Source organism: Grammomys surdaster, unplaced genomic scaffold (assembly GCF_004785775.1).
Source record: "Grammomys surdaster isolate TR1022 unplaced genomic scaffold, NIH_TR_1.0 126271, whole genome shotgun sequence".
Taxonomy (NCBI): domain Eukaryota; kingdom Metazoa; phylum Chordata; class Mammalia; order Rodentia; family Muridae; genus Grammomys; species Grammomys surdaster.
The window spans coordinates 1,378,764-1,398,841 of NW_021621071.1; the positions used below are offsets into that span (position 1 = coordinate 1,378,764).

General features: G+C 39.7%; 1 protein-coding gene across 4 annotated transcripts in view; it reads left to right on the forward strand.

Moving 5' to 3' along the window:
• Positions 1-20,078, forward strand: part of Osbpl8 (oxysterol binding protein like 8) — a 134,906-nt gene that overhangs the window by 65,773 nt on the left and 49,055 nt on the right. For 2 of the 4 annotated variants that reach the window (XM_028759031.1, XM_028759033.1), the window contains one exon: positions 409-546. In XM_028759031.1, coding sequence (XP_028614864.1) covers positions 409-546 — 138 coding nt within the window. The remainder of the gene's footprint in view (positions 1-408; positions 547-20,078) is intronic. The other 2 variants (XM_028759032.1, XM_028759034.1) reach the window with 1 other exon arrangement.

Here is a 20,078-nt window from a genome sequence, read left to right on the forward strand (position 1 = left end):
GAAGGTAGTCTCTGAACCTCAGCTACACTGTTTTTGAAACAAAATCTTACCTACTTGCCATCCAAAAATTAGAAACCAGAGTAGAAATTCAATTGAATGTAAAGTATTTTTCTCTTGCTAATAATTTGTATTTTATGATTATTAATAAACCTGTACATCTTTTCTTACACTTTTTGATCATTTTATTTCTTCTCTGAAATGACTTGTTGTATTGGCAGATATTGAAGAGTTAATATAAACCCTGTGAAAGATAGTTACCCATAGGGGGCCTTAGCAGTTGGATAGGAATAGGGTCTGTAATATATATTTAACTGAGTCTTACCTGTCCGTTCCTCTTGGATTTATAGTAAATGAATATTAAAATAAAATGATTATGCAAGGTAATTTCTTTTCTTTTCTTTCTTTGAGCTGTTGTAGCGAACACTGAGGAACCCCAGCATTTGACCCCGGGAAAGATGAGTCAGCGCCAAGGGAAAGACGCTTACCCTACCCCAGCCAGAGACCTGCAGCAGCCCTCTCTCAGCCCCGCCAGCCTGCACAGCCAGGGTAAGAAGGCTCCAGCGGGAAGCACTGACATTTGTGCTGCCACAGTGCACTTCTTCCTGGCTTTACACAATTTTTGTTGCTGTTTCTTTTGTTTGGATGGTTTGCAGTGGGCTTACAATGAATACACTTTTCTTTCTGGTCACTTGCCTTTTTCTTAGCCTCACCAGTGTTTGGTTCTTCTAAGCCAGGAATTCATTCACATTTGGTCTTCTAGCCTCCTTACGTATGCAGTACAAAATATTGAAACTTGCACCTGATCGTAACCATTTTCTACCCCCGCCCCTCCCCCACAGCCCGTTCCCTCTCCAGTTCCAGTAATTTATAACCACTGTTTTACACCCACCTCTGTAAGACCAGTTCTTTTAGTTTCTAGGAAATTGATTATTTTAACTCTCATACCCCTGGTGGTTGATTTCTGTGCCTGCCTCCTTTTCTGAGATAGTATCTTCCAGTTCTCTTCATGTTGCTACAAGTGATAGGATTTAGTTTTCAAGTCCTGCTTGTTTACTGATTTCTATATTTGAATATTTGGAATTGCTGGATTATGAATAACATTTTTATTACAAAAGCTGTTTTTTCCCTTACTGTAGTTTGGGTATTTTTGCAAGGCTTAAATGCTCATCTTAATAAAAGACTTTTTATTTCTGCTCCTATATAGTTGATGTGTTTACTATGGTGGTTTGAAGTATATAAATAAAGTCGGGACACACAAATATACACACATACTAGTCAGGCATTCTGTGTAGACAAACAAAGCTTGACAGGTAGTACTTTTCAACATTGACTGCAAGAAGCAATTGGAAAATCCATTTTTGTACTTCCTGCTTTAAAACTCATTGGTCTGCCTTGAATTTTATATTAAAAAATGTACTACACAGTAGTGTTTAATACATTTCTCATTTTATTGCATAGAATATTTAAATCTGTGTGTAAAGGTTCAAGATTTTTTTTCACTGTTTCTTTGATGACATTTGTAAATGAAAGTCATTCTTTTTCCATGCACGCATGGCAGCGAAGAATATGTGGATTGCACTTTCTTATTTATGGATCATTCTGGTACTCAGCTAGAGTTTCATTGCATATCCTCAGTTCCCCGGTCACACTCCATAGCTGCAGTGAAAAAGCTTTTGCTTTTAAGATTTAAGAACTTGAATTTGTTGTTTTATATTTTTTATATTTATTTTTATATTTATATTTTGGGCGGTTTCAGTTATTCTTCTAAATGATTGTTTGAAATTGATAAATGGGAAATTCCAGAAAGGAGCAGCTTTTCAGATTTAAGTTGCACTCAGTTCTGAGTATTGTAATGAAATCTTGTCAGGATCCTGCCCTGTCCTTCCAGGAATGCGAGTCATCCCTTTGTTGAAGGTATTCTGCTGGATGCAGCACCCACCCTGCGGTATGGAGGGCTTATATTACAGTATATTGTTGTAATTATTGTCTTAGTTGTCGTTACTCTTTTATGGTACAAACTTAGAAACATTATGTAGTACAGTCTGCATAAGGCTTAGCACTGTTAGTGGCTGTAGGAATCCACTGTGGGAAAGGGACAGGGGCCTGTTAGTAATCTTGTACTTTAAAAGTTACAGTTAGACTCTAACTCTCATAATTAGTACTGGCTGTGTCCGGTTTTAGTGTTTTAACGTTATGGCTTTTCTTTTGAGATGAGGCTTGTTCAGCTCCTCTTCTCCCCAGCCTTCTTGTTTTGGAGATAGCATCCCATCTAATGCAGCCTGCCTTTAAACTATGCAATCAGGGATGATGACCTTGAACTCATGATCCTTCTGCTTTCACCCCGTGAGTGCCAGGATTACATGTGGGTACCATCATGCCCAGTGTATGTGGTATTGGAGATTGAACCCAGAACCTTTAGCATGCTAGGAAGACCTCTACCACCTGGCTACATCCCAGCCCCAAGTCTTTATTCCTAGGATTGTTGAAATGAAAACAAATTCGTTGTTAGGCTATTATATCATCAGTCCTGAAGAATGCCCTTGTTTGTTTTTGTCCAATGTGCCTTTGACTTTTCAGTAAACTGGCTCAGTGTCCTAAATAATGTTGCCACTTTGATTCCTGCAACTATTATTTGTTTCTTTACCTTTTGTGTTTCCTATAAATGGGAGAACGTCAAGATTTGATTATATTAATTTTGATCATTTTTGAACAATAGTTTTTTTTTTATAGGGAAGGTGTTTTACAACATGTTCCATCACATGTGAGGATTCACTAAATTTCTGGTTGTCCTGCTAGTGAGGACATGCGGGTAGGAGTTACAGATTCAGGTTGCACTAGTCCGATCATCTTTATTGAAAGTTGCAGCTTTTCTACTTGAATTGACTAAATAAAAAGGAAATGCTGTTTGGCACCCTGCAAACACTCTCTTCTCCATCAGCCTTTTACCTAATGATATCTATAAACTTCCTAATTTTTTTTTATGAATGATCTTATTTATTTGTGTGAGTGGCTGTCTATGGCTATGTGCATGTGAGTGTGGGTACCTGCAGAAGCCAGAAGTGGGTGTCTGCATCCTCTGGAGTGGGAGCTGTAGGCAATTATGGGTGGTAACTAAACTCAGGTCCTGTGAAACTGTGTAAGGGCTCTTAACCACTGAGACATTTCTCCAGCCCCCTCATAAATCATTTTTGCCAAAAGATGGCTTTCTTAGTTAGGGTTACTGTTGCTGAGATGAAACACCCTGACCAAAAGCAGATTGGGGAGTAAAGAGTTTATGTCAGTCACAGTTCCTCATGATAGTTAATCATCAAAAGCAGTGAGGGTAAAAACCCAGGCGGGGCAGAAACCTGGAGGCAGGAGCCGATGCAGACACCATTGGAGCGGTGCTGCTTCCTGGCTTGTTTCCCATGATGTGCTCAGCCTGCTTTCTGGTAGAACTCAGGGGTGACACCACCCACAATGGACTGGGCCCCACCCCCACTGATCGCTAGTTAAGAAATGCCGTACAGCTGGATCGTGTGGAAGCCTTTTCTCAACAGAAGCTCCCTCCTCTTTGATGAATCTAGCTTATCAACTTGACATAAAACTAGCCAGTACAGCTGACCCGTTGTCAGCTTGACACACAAACACACCGCTTTTCAATCAGAATCTTTTCTTTTTCATATATCACAATACATGACATAAATAATTCAGTTCAGCCCCTTTAAATATCTAGTGTTCTTTAAAATCCAGAATATCTTTAAAAAATCAGTCTTTTAACTGTGGGTTCCTGTATAAATCAAAATTACATAAGATATTTTCTGCAAGAGGAAAGAACCAGAGCACAGTCACAATCTGAACAGAACCAAATCAAACTCAAACAGTATAAATAACTCAGTGTCCAGTTGTCTGGGATTCACTGTGGTTTCCTGCACTCCTCCACGGTGCTTGGGTCACTCTGCAGCTCTGCCCTCCTCTGTAGCACACAGTTTCACTTCTAGTTATGGCTGGCTCTGCTCCACTGCTGCTGCTCGCCTCTGTGGTCATCCTGTAGCAGCTTCAGCTGCTCTCCATGACCCCCTCACACCTGCAAAACCAGCACTACCTGGATAACTCTCAACTGCCAAGTTCAGCTGCCAGCACAAGGGACAACTTTGGCCATATCTGGAACATAGCTTCTGTGTGCTGACTCTCAGGAAATGCTTTCCAGAAGATTTCACCTCAGCGATGCTGGTCTCTTCTCAAGCATCACTAATTTTTCAGCTTCAGCTAACTAGCGTTGAGTATCCCAGCAAAGCCAAGGTTCCACTTTAGTGTTTTTGCTATCTTGTTTTTGCTATCATAGCTGATTCTTCAGCCCCAGCTGACCAGACACCACAGATTCCTCATACAGATGGCCCAGTAGAATGTTTGCTTCCCTCTGAGACTTCACAAGCCAGGCCTCCTTCGTCTGCTCGGCTCTCAACAGTCTTATCTACTAGGCTCCCACAGAACATCCCACTGAGCTCTCAACACTCACTGGCTTTTCTAGCCCCAAATTCCAAAGTCTTTCCACACTCCTCTCCAAAACAACATGGTTAGGTCTGTCACAGCAATACCCCACTCCTGCAACCACTTGTCTCTGTCAGGGTTACAATTGCTGCGATGGCCGAAGCAACTCGGGAGGAAAGGGTTTATCTTGCTCACAGTTCCTTAGAACAGTTCGTCATCGAAAGCAAAGAGAGCAAGAACTGAGCAAGGGCAGGAGCCTGGAGGCAGGAGGTGATGCAGAGGCCATGGAGGGGTGAGTGGCTTGCTCCTCAAGGCTTGCTCAGCCTGGTTTCTTATAGAACCCAGGACGACCAGCCCAGGGATGGCCCCACCTACGGTGGGCTGGGTCCTCTCCCATTGTTCACTAAATAAGAAAATGCCCTACAGGCAGATCTTAAGGAGGCAGTTTCTTAACTGAGGCTCCCTTCTCTGATGACTCTAGCTTTTAGTAAGTTGATGTGAAGCTGAGCCAAGTGGAACAATGTTGCCTTTCTACTGTTGATATTGTTTTAACATTTACCAATTTTTTTTTCTAAAAAGAAGAGATCTTTATCTTTTTGGTTGTTTTCAATGTAAAAAATTTTAATATAAATAAGTCAGGTCTTCTTAGGTATTCATTATCTTTTTAGTTTTAACAAAATTGAGATAGTAGAGGCTTGAGAGATAGCTCTGATTAGTAGTGGGGTTGGCTCTTGTGTAGGACCTGAGTTCAAATCTTAGCGCCCCTGTCCAGCTGTCTTTTGGCTTCCTTGGGTACTGTACCCATATATATATATATATCCCTTCCCACACAAGATTATAGTTTTGTAACACATCATATTTTTCTGAGTTTTAAAATGAGCTGTATTCATATAAAACTTACAGCAGAATGTGGTAAATATTAACTCCCCATAGTTGATATGATTATTACACTAGTTGTCATAACTATTTTGACAAAAATGATCACTTGGGTTAAAGGTAATAGGCTTATTTAGAATTTCTTTTAGTATGAGGCTGGCTGGCTCAGTGCCTCAGTGGACAATGTACTTGTTGAGCAAGTTTGGCAGCCTGACTTTGAGCCTCAAGATTCATAAAATGATAGAAGAAAACTGGTTCCATCAATTTATTCTCTTATCTGCATGCATTCCCTTTCCCCAATATACCATGCACATACACAATAATAATGAACAAATAAAAGGAATTTCTTTTAGTGTGGATAAACCCATGCCTAATACTATTTTTTTTTAACTTAAAACAACTAAATTATGCCATGATGGTGCATGCCTGTAATCCCAGCACTTGGGAGCTAGAGGGAGGAGGATGTGGCCTTGGGCTGTGTGAGAGAGACCCTGTCTGAAACAAACACAACATAAAATAAACACCCCCCATAAAAACAAAGAGTAAGGTCTGTTAAGTCTCTGATGAGACACTCTGCTAGGATAGCTGATAAACACATCTAGAAAACCTTGAGAGTCCCCAATATGTCAAATATTCACAGCCAGCACTTCAGCTTCTGAGTGGGAAGAGTTAGTTATAAAAGTACAGTGACTCATGCTTAAGTCGAATGTCTTCCAGTGCTTTTCCATGTGTTAGCTCATAGGAGCATCTATGCTGTATAAGCCATTTCCCCCTTTGACAATGAGCTTGATCAGTTGGGAAGAATGATTTTTCTTGACCAACTTTTCACAGTATACAAAGCAACTCTCATCTGGAAAAGAATTTTAATCTAGATTTTAGAATTTAATAATCGTTTTACATGCACACAGTGATTTGTAGAGAGATAGTTGTTACATGTCTTTTGGTGGCAAATGATGTGTAGTCTGTTTACAGTGATGATAATCTGGCTTAGATTTTAAGCTCCATTTAAATTATTATAATGGAGAAATTTAAGCACTATTATATACCCATGTTGTTTGAATAGCTAGAACAAAAATAGAGTTCTTAACCCCTCATATTTTTATAAGGCCTAAGACTGCCAAACTTGTTTGCAGGACGCTGGGAAGGCTGGGAGCAGGGTCTCCAGTGTAGTCCAGGAACTGAACTTTTGCCTGTTGAGAGCTGGGGTTCCAGCTGTGCACTGTCCTGAGGGTGGGTCCCCACCTCTGCTTCCTGCTGGCAGCCTGTGAGCTGAATTGTCACTCTGTGCTCTTCGGCATCCTCATTTTGGTTTTTCTCCTGGTCATGTAGTGATCATATTGTGGGGTCCTTTGTTTGTCTGGCTTTGCATTTCCTGCTGACTCGTGGTGAGCGAGCGCTCTCATGGCTACTGTGTATCTTTTAGGAAATACCAGTTCTTATCTGGTCCACATACACATTTGGCTTTCCAAACTGGCCAGAGATGATGCAAGACTTTAATCCCAGTACTTGGGAGGCAGAGGCAGGTGGATCTCTGAATGTGAAGCCAGCCTGGTCTACAGAGTATGTTCTACAATAGCTAGGGCTACACAGAGAAACCCTGCCTAGAAAAAAAACAAAAAACAACAACAAAAATTGGCTTTTTACATTAGTATTGAATTTTAACAGTTATTAAATATATTTGTGCCATCTTTTAACGGCTTTGCATTTTATTTTCTTACAGTCTTGGCATGCCTTATCAGTGTCTTAATGATTTCCTTGACAGAGCAGATGTTGTTAATTTTAATGTAGATAGCTTTCTAATTTTCCCCAAGCTTTTTTCATATTAAAAATCTTTCTTCAGTTTACTTCCTGATCACAGCCCCCTCTCTCCTCGCTTCCCACCCCCATACCCCCTCCCCTTCTCTGAAGAGGGGGAGAGAGTTGCTTCCCCCTCTCTGCCACCAGCCCACCCTGGCACATCAAGTCACTGTAGGACTAAACGCATCCTCTCCCACTGAGGCCAGATAAGGCAGCCCAGCTAGGGGAAAGGGATCCAGAGGTAGGCAACAGAGTCAGAGGCAGCCACCACTCCAGTTGTTGGGGGACCCACGTGGAGACCAAGCTGCTACACATGTGTATGGAGTCTGGGGGGGGGGGAGTTCTAGGTCCAGTCCATGCATGCTCTTTGGTTGGTGGTTCAGTCTCTGTGAGCTCCTGTGGGCCCAGGTTAGTTGACTCTGTAGATCTTATGGTATATTTGACCCCTCTGGTACCAGCAATTCTTCACTGATTCTTCCACATGACTCCCTGAGCTCTGCCTAATGTTTGGCTTGGGTGTCTGTATCTGCCATCAGCTGTTGGGTGAAGCCTCTCAAATGACAGATGTGCTAGGCTCCTGTCTGCAACCATAACAGAGTATCATTACTCAGAGGCTGTCTGTCTCCCATTGGTAGATCTCAAGTTGGACCAGTCATTGGTTGGCCATTTTCCCAGTCTCTGCTCCATCTTTATTCCTGCACATCTTGTAGGCAGGGCAAATTTGGACTGAAGGTTTTGTGGGTGGGTTGGTGTCTTCCTTCCTCCACTGGAAGTCCTAGCTAGCTACAGGACATGGCCACTTCTGGCTCCATATCTTCTGCTGCTAGGCGTCTCAGCTAGAGCCACCCTCAAATCCCCCCAGGAGCTTCCCCTGTCCCAGGTGCTCTGGCTTGTCCCAGAAATGCCCACCCACCAGTTCTCTTCTCTCTCTCAGCCCTCTCATCACCCCCCTCTGCCCACAACTGATCCCCATTCCTGTTCCCCTCCCCACTTACTCTTCTACCAGTTTCTTCTCTATATCCACTTCCGATGTCTATTTTATTTCCCCTTCTGAGTGAGATTCAAGCATCCTCCCCGGTCCTTCCTTGTTACTTATCTCTGTGGATTGTAGCATGATTATCTTGTACTTTATGGCTAATATCCACTTATAAGTAAGTACATGCCATGCATGTCTTTGACAACTTTTATTGTCAAGATATATTCTCTCGCTCTTGCTCTTCTCTCCCCCCTCTTTCTCCCTCCCCTTCTTCCATCCTTCCCTCCCTTCTTCTCATCCCCTTTATGATTTTTTGAGAAAGAGTCTCATATGATTCAGGCTAGCCTCAACCTTAACTCTTGATCCTTCTGCCTTCCCAGGTGCCAGGAGGTGTGCCACCATAGCTGGCTCATGTCTCCCTTGATACTTTCATTTTTAATATCACCATCTCGGTCAGGTCTTTATTGTTGTGTAACTGTGTAGCCTGGTCTTCTGTTAAGCCCTTGCCCTCTAATGTAACAGGTCCATTTTTCCTTACAAAGCAACTAAATAAGAAATTGTTACTATTAAGTGAGGCTATGGTGAAATAGAGGTCCCTACAGGCGTGCGTATGGCCAACAAATACATGGGACCTATACAGTAGAGCTCCAAGGAGATAACATGAATGAAAATAGAAAATTATAAATCAAAGTGTCACGTTTTAATTATTCAGCCCTGTCACTGAAAAGCTGGTTAGATGACTCACCTGCATTTGTGTCGCTCCTGTTAGTGAAAAGTCAGTGGTTATGGTTACTTAGGGTTATGTGACTGACGGGGCTGTGTGTGAGAACCACCTGGGAGCTGTGCTTAGCTTAGCCAGAGTCTACTCCGAAGTGAGGCATAGTAACACACGTTTCACACGTTTGTGAACATCTCCAAGTGTATCTCCTGCAGCATCATTTGACCCAGCAAATGGAAAGCAGTAGCAGTGTGATGTAAGTGTGTGCTGTAAGTTCTAAATCTGGTAGTCAAGGCTCTTAGGTATGGTGACTTTTATTCTCCCAATCTCATCTTGTATTTCTCTTCATAAACCTAGGTAAGTGGCTTTGTTTTTTTAGTTTGGACTGTGTTTTTCTTGGTCTTCCATTGTACAATGTTCTTCCAGCCCATGTATGCTCTTTGGCTAGTGGTTCAGTCTCTTGATAGCCCCAAGGATCCAGGTTAGTTGACTCTTGTTGATCTTCCTGTGGAGTTCCCATCCCCGTCAGGGTTCACAATCCTTCCTCCTGTTCTTCCATAAGAGTCCCCAAGCTCCATCCACTGTTTGGCTGTGAGTGTCTGTATCTGACCTGAGTCAGCTGCTGGGTGGAACCTCTGAGAGGACAGCCATGCTAGACTCCTGTGTGAAAACAGAACAGAGTATCATTAATAGTGTCAGGGATTGGGTCTCAAGTTGGGCTGGTTATTGGTTGGCCATTCCCTCAGTTTCTGCTCCATTCCCCATCCCTGCATTTTATATAGACAGGATAAATATTGAGTTGAAAGTTTTGTGGGTGGATTGGTGTCTATCACTCCACTGGGGTTCTTGCCCGGCTACAGAGGATGGCCTCTTCAGCTTCCATATCCCCAGTGCTGTGAGTCACAGCTGAGGTCACCCCCATTGATTCTTGGGTGCCTCCTTTATCCCAGGTCTCTGTCTTATCCTAGAGATGCCCCTCACCTCCCCACCCCCTCAATTGTAGATTTCCATCATTTAATGGCCATCTAGCCGTCTTTCCCAACACTCCCCACACCTGATCCTAAACATCCCCATTACCCTCCCCATCCCCTCGTCCACTCATCCCGTCCTCCATCTGCCTCTTATGACTGTTTTATTCCCACTTCTAAGTGAGATCAAGGATATTTTCTCGTGCCTTTGTTGTTGTTTAGCTTATTTGAGTCTAGGCCTCCCTGCACATATGTAGCAGATGTGCAGCTTGGTGTTTATGTGGGTCCTGAACAACTGGAGCAGTTGTTCCACATGTGAGTCCTGAACAATAAAAGCTGCTGACTGTACGTGGGATATGTTCTTCTAGCTGGGCTGCCTTGTCTGCCTCAGTGGGAGAAAAGGCATCTAGGCTCACAGACTTGATGTGCCAGGGTAGGAGGCCCTGCCTGTTCAGGAGAAGGGGGGAGGGGGAAGGGGTGACCGGAAGCGAGCAGGATGTAAAATAAAAAATAAAATAAAATAGATAAAGTATTCTCCCTTGTCCTTGTGGACCGTTTCTAAAGATACAGCTTGCTTCTGTATTCATTCACTGAGGCAGCATCCTGCATAGGCCAGGATGGCCTCAAAGTTAGCAATAGCTTGTACCCTTTTCTACCTAGGACCCTCCCAAGTGCTGAAACTATTGATGGTGCACTTCCCATCCTGGCTTGAAAATGCAGGTTAAATATTTACTCCGCTATAGGACCTTATTAAATGATGCTGCTGTCTTCATTTTCAAAATCCCATACCAGTACTTTTGACATTTTATAGCTTGCTCCTTTATATGATTATTATAGTAAATTTAGGTTCAAACACTTTAAATCACAAGCTTAGTAAGCCGCTATTTACTATTTGATAAATTCACTTAGTTTCATTGTTCTGTTTTCTAGCTGTGTTTTTTTTTCATGTAAATAGATTCATACCAACTTAAGAGAGGACATAATTACTTAAAAACATAATTGTTTTCTGAAGTAGAATTTCTTCCCATTTTCTTGGGAGTTTCCTGGTTTTAATTGGAATATCTGCAGAGACTGATTTTTCTCAACCCAAATCTGTCAGGATAATCTTTAGTTCTTACACGTTGTATTAGAACAATGACTCAGATTCTTCCCAAAACTGTACATTTTCCACATTTTTTTCTCATCAGCTTATCTTACCATTAAAATTTTTGTAGAATTTATGTGTGTGGGCATTTTTCCTGCATGTGTGTCTATGCACCATGTGCATGTCTGGTGCTGTGGAGACCACGGAGGGTGGGACATCATCCCCTGGAACTGGAGGTCCAGACAGTGAGAGCCACCAGATAGATGGTGGGGGTTGAGCTTTGGTCCTCTGGAAGAGTAGCCAGGGCTTTGAACCACAGAGCCATCCATCTCTTCAGCCCTGTCACCCCAGCACCCACACACACACCTAATGACCTCATGCTTTTTTAAAAATCAATTTATACTTCCTAGTAGTTTGAGTTAAATACTGTTACAGTCACAGAAAAGGTAAGATGTGTTTGTTTCATCTTCCTGTTGGGGCTTAGTGTATCACAGTTGTTGTTGAAGAAAAGCAGACATGTAGACTAATTAAGCCTGTGCTGTCCCTTTCTCTGGCTGTTTGTAAAGAACAGGAGAGCCAAAGGAACATGGGACTGAGTCAGAGCTCCTCTCACGAGAGATCCTCATTCCCTCAAGATTCATAGTCAGCCTTCATGGTGTGCTGTGATTGGGAGCTAACTTCTTTGATGTAAAAAGCTCTTTTCTACATTTTTATTTTTAAGGTGGGTTGCAAACACTTTGCTTTTTGAGAGAACAGTCCATGTTCCTTGCTGAAACTTCAGCCCATTTCATACTTTTGTTTGTTTGTTTGTTTGTTTGTTTGTGATACAGGTTCCCTTTCCATCTCAGGCTAGCTTGAATTTATAATCCTCCTGCCTTACCTTCCTGAGTGCTGAGATTACAGGCATGTACAATTATACATGCATGGTTCAAACTAATTCTTAAATGTTACAGTTTTGAATTATCATATAACGAAAACCTTTGTGTGATTATGGTTTTACCCAAGTTAACTTAGACCATCTGAGTAGTGCATTTCTGTTATCCCTTAGTAAGTACTCTGAGACCTAAAGTCAGTTCCCTCTTTGTTCTGGCAGAGTTAACAATGATAGAAATCTATATCTAGAGCAAATAGCAAACATGAGTGTAGAGGAGAGGTTCCGTGCAGCAGCAGCTTTCTACTGCAGAGGGCTGTATTCTGTCCCCAGGGCTGTGGTAGGCACTGCTGCTGTACTCTCAGGTGACAGACACAAGGGAACCTTTAGTTCACGGGTACAGAGAGAGACACCTAGAAGTCACGCTTTTTCATGAACCGAAGCAATTCTTCTTTCCTCGGTAAGATGTTTGAACATACTCTGAACTTCCATTGGCATAGGCACACAGATACATTCTTGGATGTGTATGTATTATATCTCATGAGAATTGTGTTGTCGAAAGAAGACTTTGATTTTCCCTTTCCCTCATTTTAACTCCACCCTCGGAGTCCTGGTGCTGGCTTCCAGCCATAGGAGTTTTGTTAGCAATAGTCTAAATTACAGGCTGTGTCACCTTCTGAGGTTTGGAGGTCTTGATGCATTGGATTCTGAAGTTACCAGTACTTCTTTTGATGTGGCTATTTTCTGATTTGAAATTCCTTGTGTTTAGGCAGTTGCTTCATAACATAATGAAAGTCAACATCATATTTTGCAAATTAAGAAAATAAGAATATTTTTAACTTCCTCTTGGCAAATATTATAATATCTATATTTAACACTGCGTCTACAAAAGAAACTAAAATAACCTGAAAGCATTTATTGAAAATTAAGAATGACTAATCCAGCTTTGTTTTAAGCATCTTTGCAGAGATTAGGGGGAGGTCTGGCTTAGCACTGCCAGGCCTTTTGAGTTGCTTTTGTTTTTTTTTTTTTTAAATCAAAGTAGAAAGAGGAATATAAGAGTAACAAGGGACTTTTTTTTTTTGAAAAAAAAAATGTTTTAAGTATATTTTTAACTTAAGATACTTTAAGGGTAATCAGATATTACCTCTATTAGTTAGTTCTTGCTGTTGGAATTTAATCTCCTTTGGAAAATCTGGGAGAATATATTCTCCTCTTTACAAAATAGTAACAGGGCTTCAGTTCAATTAGCTGCTGTCATTTTCACTTCTTTGAGGAATATAGAGCCAGATTTTCAGTGTATTTTAAATAAATGTATAGCAAAATTATTGTCATAATATGCCAATGAAATGGCTCAGTGAGTAAAGGTATTTTCAGCCAAACCTGACAGTCAGACTTCTGTCTGATCCCCAAGACCCAAATAGTACGGAAGGAAAGAACCAGTTCCTGCAGATTTTCCTCTGACCTCCACAAGTATGCCATGGGGCGATTGTCCCCCCTCCCTCTGCTTGCATGTATGCCCACACAAACAAGGAAGCAAACAGACAAATGAGTTTAAAATTATAATTTAAATTCTGTTTATCATAGTGGCTTCTATTTGTGCTTTCTGTGCATTAGGCGACAGTCGATCAGCTTTTGTTAAAAGGAAATCACTATCTGTAAGTACAGTAAACTATTCTGTGTGAATGCATAATTAGAAAGTCTCATTGCTTATGCTCACAAGTCCTCAGTTGTAGCTCCTAATCGGCTTTTACTGTCACACCTGTTGGCCCTGTGTCACCTATGGCTTTTTCTTGCCTTGTGTTTATAGAAATGGTACTGTCATGTGTGCATATCTAAAACAGTTATTTGGAAGGACTAGGTAAGTGGTCAAAGAAAAACTTTAGATAAATCTAACAGTTTATTTGCACAAGAATAATTTCATATATTGGGCAGCATTCCATACTGGACAGAGGTTCTGAGAGTTCTGCTCTGCAGTGTGGAACAGTGAACGTTGACAGACGGAACACAAAAGCACAGCACAAGATAGCTTTCGCCTCATTTGAGCATGGCCTGATCAGTTGGTTGCCTGTAATTGGCTGAAGCTTAGTGGCTTTATGATCTTGGCTGACATCTGACTTTCTGCTGCAAAATTAGACTAAGTTAAGTTCACACTCACTTATAAGCAAGTTGTTTTGTAGTTCATTCTCCAGGAACTCAAATTACAGAGACAGCCTCAGTTCAGATATCTTCTGCCCATTCAACAAGTCCTTGTGTAAAGAAGGGACAATGTTACCAGAGAAGGATAAGCCAAAAAACTCTCCTGGTTGTAGCATGCCTTGATTTCTTTGAGAATTTACAAAGAGTCATGTTATGGTTTTGATATAAATGAACCCAAAAGCTCACGTGTTTTGGGCTTAGTCCCCTGGTGTTGGGGCTATTGAAGTAACTGCATCTCGGGGGCTCTAACTTTGTCAGCAGAGTAAGCCCTTGATAAAGCCTAGCTTTCAAATAGACTAGTAGAAGGTAAATCATGTCCTTAGGTCCTCTTGTCCCCCTGGCTTCCTGGCTACTGTGAAATAAGCAGGTTTTGTCACATGCTACTGCCACTGTGGTGTTCTGTCTCACTGCATGCCTTAGCAATGGGGCAAGCCAAAGCAAACATGGACTAAAACCTCTGAGACCATGGGCCTAAACCCTTCTTTTTTTCCTTTTAAATTGTACGTATCAGTTATTTTGCTACAGTCATAATACTCTGTGGAAAAAGACTAGTAATCATTAGTGAGTGCTAGAAAACAGGGCTTGGCATTACTTGTGATTGGATTCTGGGCTGTTGCTGGTAGCAGGACTATGGCGGTGGTTTGTACTGTTTAGCTTACAGTAAGTAGCCTATCAAATGAAAAGTAGGATATACTCTTGTACTGGAGGTCTTCTCAGTTAATTCACATGTGGGTCTAGGGAAAGAGACAGAATTCTAGTAGACACTAGGACAAGCTTTAGGCCAGAGAAGAACCTGGGTGAAGGTGACCCATGCAGCTCTCCTTGTGGAAGACAGTCCCCTGGCAGGGGACTTTTTGGTGAAAGTAGCTGTTTGACTTGGTGATCTTTTATATCTTAAACAGTGCTGATTTACTGTTACCTTTTTTTTTTTAACAGTATATATACTGGTATGGTCTTTTCTACTTGGTGTACTGGACAGAAGTAAGCACTAAAGGAAATTATTTATATGAGTATTTTCTCAATTCTATCAGCAAGAGAAGAGCAGGTTGTGGGGCAGAGTCACATAGCATCTGGTTGGAGATGATGTAGAGGCTTGGGGGATGGTGAACTCATTCGAACACTGGATACTTTGTGTATCAAATTTGACTCTGTTTTAGAACCTGAACTGGCCAGCGATGCACTTGATGATTCTTTAAAAAAATAAACAAAAGTAAATAAAAATATGAATGAAAAGTAGGATTTTGAAACCTATAGTATTTTAAATATTGTTAGTATATTCTAGTGTGCATAATTGAGACTTTGGCAGGGTTAAGCTTTCTAAATGGGGCACCATTCTCTTTGAAATATTAGAGACATTGCTTGTATGTCTCTAGTATTATTTTAAATATTATTTAAAATTTATTTTAAAATATTAATTCGTCCATTTGACACATAATCCAGTGTAATTTGCTGCTGTGAATTTGTACAAAAGGACTTTTTGATACAAAGACTGACATATGACATGGCTTTTGTGCCTCTTGAGCCTATGTTTGTGCATCTCAGGTTCATTGTCAAGTTTGTGTTGCAGATGTATTCCTGTCCTTGTTTATGGTCTTTAAGACACAAAAACAACTTCTTTCCTCTGATGTTCCTTGAACTTTAGGAGAGAACACATTATTCTAATGCTTTTACCTGGAATCTTTGTAGAATTTACACAATAATCCTATAATATAGATGCTACTCTTAGTGTTTTATAGATAAGGAAATAGAGACCCTATTAAATTTAAACCCTACTTAACTGTAAGAGGATAATGCCTTTTGTGATAATATCTTCTTTAGTCCTTTAAAGGCAAGCACCAACTATATGAATTAATTATAATTTTCTGATTGTCTACAATTACTAGTCATTTACATTTTATGGTATGGGGAAGAGTGAAACAAGGCAGGAACAGAGGCCCTCAGATGACACCGCAGCTCTATAAACTTAATTTTACAATGATTTTTGAAATGCCTTTGCCCAAGGTGGGGGGATAGCATTATACAGGAAATTTAGTGTTTTATATGTAGACCTGCAACTCACTACGTAGACACCCTGCTTCTGCCCCTTGAGTGCTGGGATTAAAGGCATGTACCACCCTCACTATTGGAAACTGAGTTTTTAAATGCTTTTTTTTTTTTTAAGAAGAAATACTCTTAAAGTTATATGGAATGATGTTTTATATGAACCAAGACTTGGCTTTAAAGTGTACTCATGGTTAGAAAGAAACTGAATCTTAGGGCAAAGTTCTTGTAAGAATAAACCACCAAGTTTAACTTGAATGGAGTAAGATAGGATAAGGCAAAAGTAATTTTAATAAAATGAGAAGAATTCTTAGGAATTATAAAAGTTAGGCATAAGGAGATAGGTTATTACTTTCTAAACAGCAAATTATTTGTTTTTCTATGGGCAAAAGTCATTGGTAGATGATGTATTTTGAACACTTTAAATACAAGGATGAGGAACGATAGCAGCTAATGCTTCAAGGGTGTGTATGCTAGAGCGAGCAGGATCTGTGTGGTGTCATTCGTCCTCTGTGGTGAGTGGTTTACATTAAGGGTGCCTTCAGACTCCTGCATTCCTCTTAGAAGTAAAACTTACATGTTAATTCTCTGCTTTAGCAGTTGTGATCCATCAAAATTGTACTTGAAAGAATATCTTTCCTTATGAATTCTTAATCATGGCCAAGACAAGCAGCAGATTAGATATAAATCTAGAAGCTTCAGGAAAGATAAAAAGTATAATGTTGAGATCTATTTTTGAAGTAACCAAAAGCTGAAAAGAAAAGAGTCGGGAGAGGAGGGAGATGTGGCTAGATACTACAAAAACATAATAGATGTGGTGAAAGGCTTGCTGTCTTGAGAAAAGAAGGGACCCTATTACTTCATCAGAATGACTAAGTATTGATCTTGCTTTGTTTTTCTAAAGCGGCGAGCGGTTCAGTGCAGGGCATCCTTCCTTTGATATAAACAGAAAGCATTAGTGGAATAGCCCTTTAATCAACTCGTTTTCTAAAAAAGGACCAGTTGTCTGGCTCAGTGCCTTTGCCGTCAGTCTCTCTATCTGTTTATTGCTGATTTGACAGTCTCTGGTCCTCCTTTGCTGTTAAATGTGTGTGTCCTTTGTTTGTGCTGGTTTGCTACATTTGGATGTGAGAGAAAAGCCTGCCTTTGCCATATTGGGCTAATTAGCCTTCTGGGTGAGCATATATATTAAATAGACCTTCTAAACCATGAAAGAGGAGAGTTCACAGCATCGTAGATTTTCGTCATGTACTGGGGTTTCATCTGTTTTATTCCCTCCACGAATTGATGGCCGAAAGCTTGTCCGGAATGCTTCGTTTGGAGGATACAATGAACTTTCTCCTTCCTTACAAGGTTTGTTTGTTTAATCTTGTGTTCTTGTCTTAATTTCTTACATTTTCTTAATGAAAACAACACAGGGATTTTACAATCTTAATATTATGTTTCATTTAAACAATTCTGTTGTGAAAGCTTAGCTTTCAGTAATTGCGTTTCTATGGCTGGGCTTACCCTCATTTTCTTGTAATAGTCTCTTCAGCTAAAACTTGAGAGCTAATGAGTCAGTAAAATAGGAATCTCGATTTTTTTTATCATATGTATTTTGATTTAATCGTAGCAGTAAATATATGACCCTTGATGACAATTAAAGCATTCCTGAATTTGATAAATAATACATACATATTCCTGTAAAGAAATTGTATTGACAGGTTTTAGCAGATGAAACCCAGACATTTAGCATGAATAATTAGCCATTTCTGTAAAGTAGTCAATATAATTAATGTTTAACATATGTGCTAATCTTACAATCTTTTAATTCTTGACTATAGTAAAGTTTTCTATTTAAGTATATATTTTGCTAGGCTTATTCATGTGGAATTAATTTTTGCTAAGAAAAATATTATTATATACAGTATAATATTTATTAAATGAAATTAGATAGTTTAAAGCTATCATTTAGGCATTAAATGATTGGTCAATAAGATGTAGACAGCTTGAGCTTTTATTTGAAAACAATTTATTGTGACAAACATTTGGTTATTCATTTTAATATATATATATATATATACATATACATATACATATACATATACATATACATATACATATATATACACACACACACACATTTTTTTGAATTTGAAGTAGAGTTTCTGTTTTACCTCTAACCGTTTTGGGCCTTTGTGAATAACCATGACAATAATAAGCATTGTCTTGAGATAACTAAACATTTAATAAATTATTATAAATTCACTAATTTCATATTCTTTTCTAGCAAGGTTTACAAAAAAATAAAACCCATGGCTCTAAGCTATACCTAAGTAACATAAGCTTTGAGTAGTATTTAATCTGTATTGTCTTCTTAACATGGTGTGGTTACGAGCATGCTTCGTTTATGTCCTTACGCGGTGTAAATTTTAGTGTATCTTTATTCAGAAGTGACTTTAAAATACACTCTAATGAAGCTTTTAAATACTGTTATGTGCAGCCTTTGCTTTTACATAATGAGACTTGGTTCCTGTTTTGTGTTTGTCTTCTTGACTGTTTTTAAGCTGTTGCTAGGTATAATATAGCACATGCTATTTGTTGACCTTCCCACCATAGATCTGCTTAGTATTAAGGAAGAATCAGTGACCTTGGTAAACAAGAGAAACTTTACTGTTTGAAAGTTTGATATATACTTACTTAGAAAATTGAAGGCATCATTGTGAGTTTATTTTGTCAAAAGAATAAATGATTTGCTGTGTCTCCCAGTTCTTCCAGTAGAGAAATCTTGTAGGGATTCTCCTATGTTCTGTGATAAAAGCTCTTCAGAGTATCAGCTTTGTCAGTCAAGCAGTAGAATCAGGTACCCCAGAAAAAGGACTTTTTTGTTGTGTATTTAAGTTAAAGGTAAAAAGAAATAGACATCTGATGTCTTTTGAGATATTTTATTGTCCTGAAAATTTTCTTAAATGCATTTGCTTTCATCTCGTAGCATTAGAGGAGAATTAATTCTACATCCGTGATATTTAAAGATAACTTTATCTTACAAATCAGTTATTTTTTCATTTTTCATTTTTATAGGAAGTTTTATCTATTTCTGCTTCTGTCTCTATCCTTCTTTCCCACACTCTTCTACCAAGCAGTGCATTGTTTTGCTGATAATGAGCTGTACCCTAGAGCTCCACCCTTGCCCGTGTGCTTGTAATAACATTGCAATGCCGAGTGCTTTGCTTCGTTTGGGTCTAATTACATCTCTACATCTCAGCTCTTATTTACCATTGTACTTGTTTCTAGAACACTACCTAAGAATTGTGGGAAACTCTTAGCAAAGAAATCACCTATAAAGACATAAGCTTTACTTCAGGCTTTTAAAAGTAGTGTTTTATGTCTTAAATTTAAAAAATTACAATTATTCAGGCCCAGAGAGATGGCTCAGTGGTTAAGAGCACTGACTCCTCTTTCAGAGGACTCAGGTTCTATTCCCAGCACCCACATGGTGGCTCACAGTGCCCGTAGCTCCAGTTTCAGAGGTTCAGACACCCTCTTCTGGACTCCACGAGTACCAGGTCTGCATGTGTTACACATACATAAATTCAAGCAAAATATCCACAGATAAATAGGAAAGATTTTTTAAATTACAGTTATTTAGTATGCGTGTGTATGCAGGCATGCTGTGGGCTCATGTTGAGGTCAGAGAACAACTTGCAGGATTTGATTCTTTCCACTGTCTAGGTCCTGGAGAATTGTACACAGGTTGTCGTGATTAGTGGCTGGCAAGCATTATTACCTGTTCATTCACCTTTTGTACCCTCTTAGCATTTTTTTCTGTACAATTTTATAGTTCTTGAATATTCAGCGTAAGTGTGTGTGTACATTTACTTAGTAGATTACTTAGTAGATGGTTATTAAACATGAATTTGTAGAAATATAAGCAATTTTTAAAAGACCAAAGCAACATAAAATGGTTTGTGTTATATCTAAGCAGTAATGATTAACAAGCCAAGTTTGCTCCTGGAATGCAGCTTGTCAGTTATGCTAGCATTCGTATTCTTTGCAAAGCTGATTTACTCAGAACCAGGATCCTGTTTTAGTAGAAG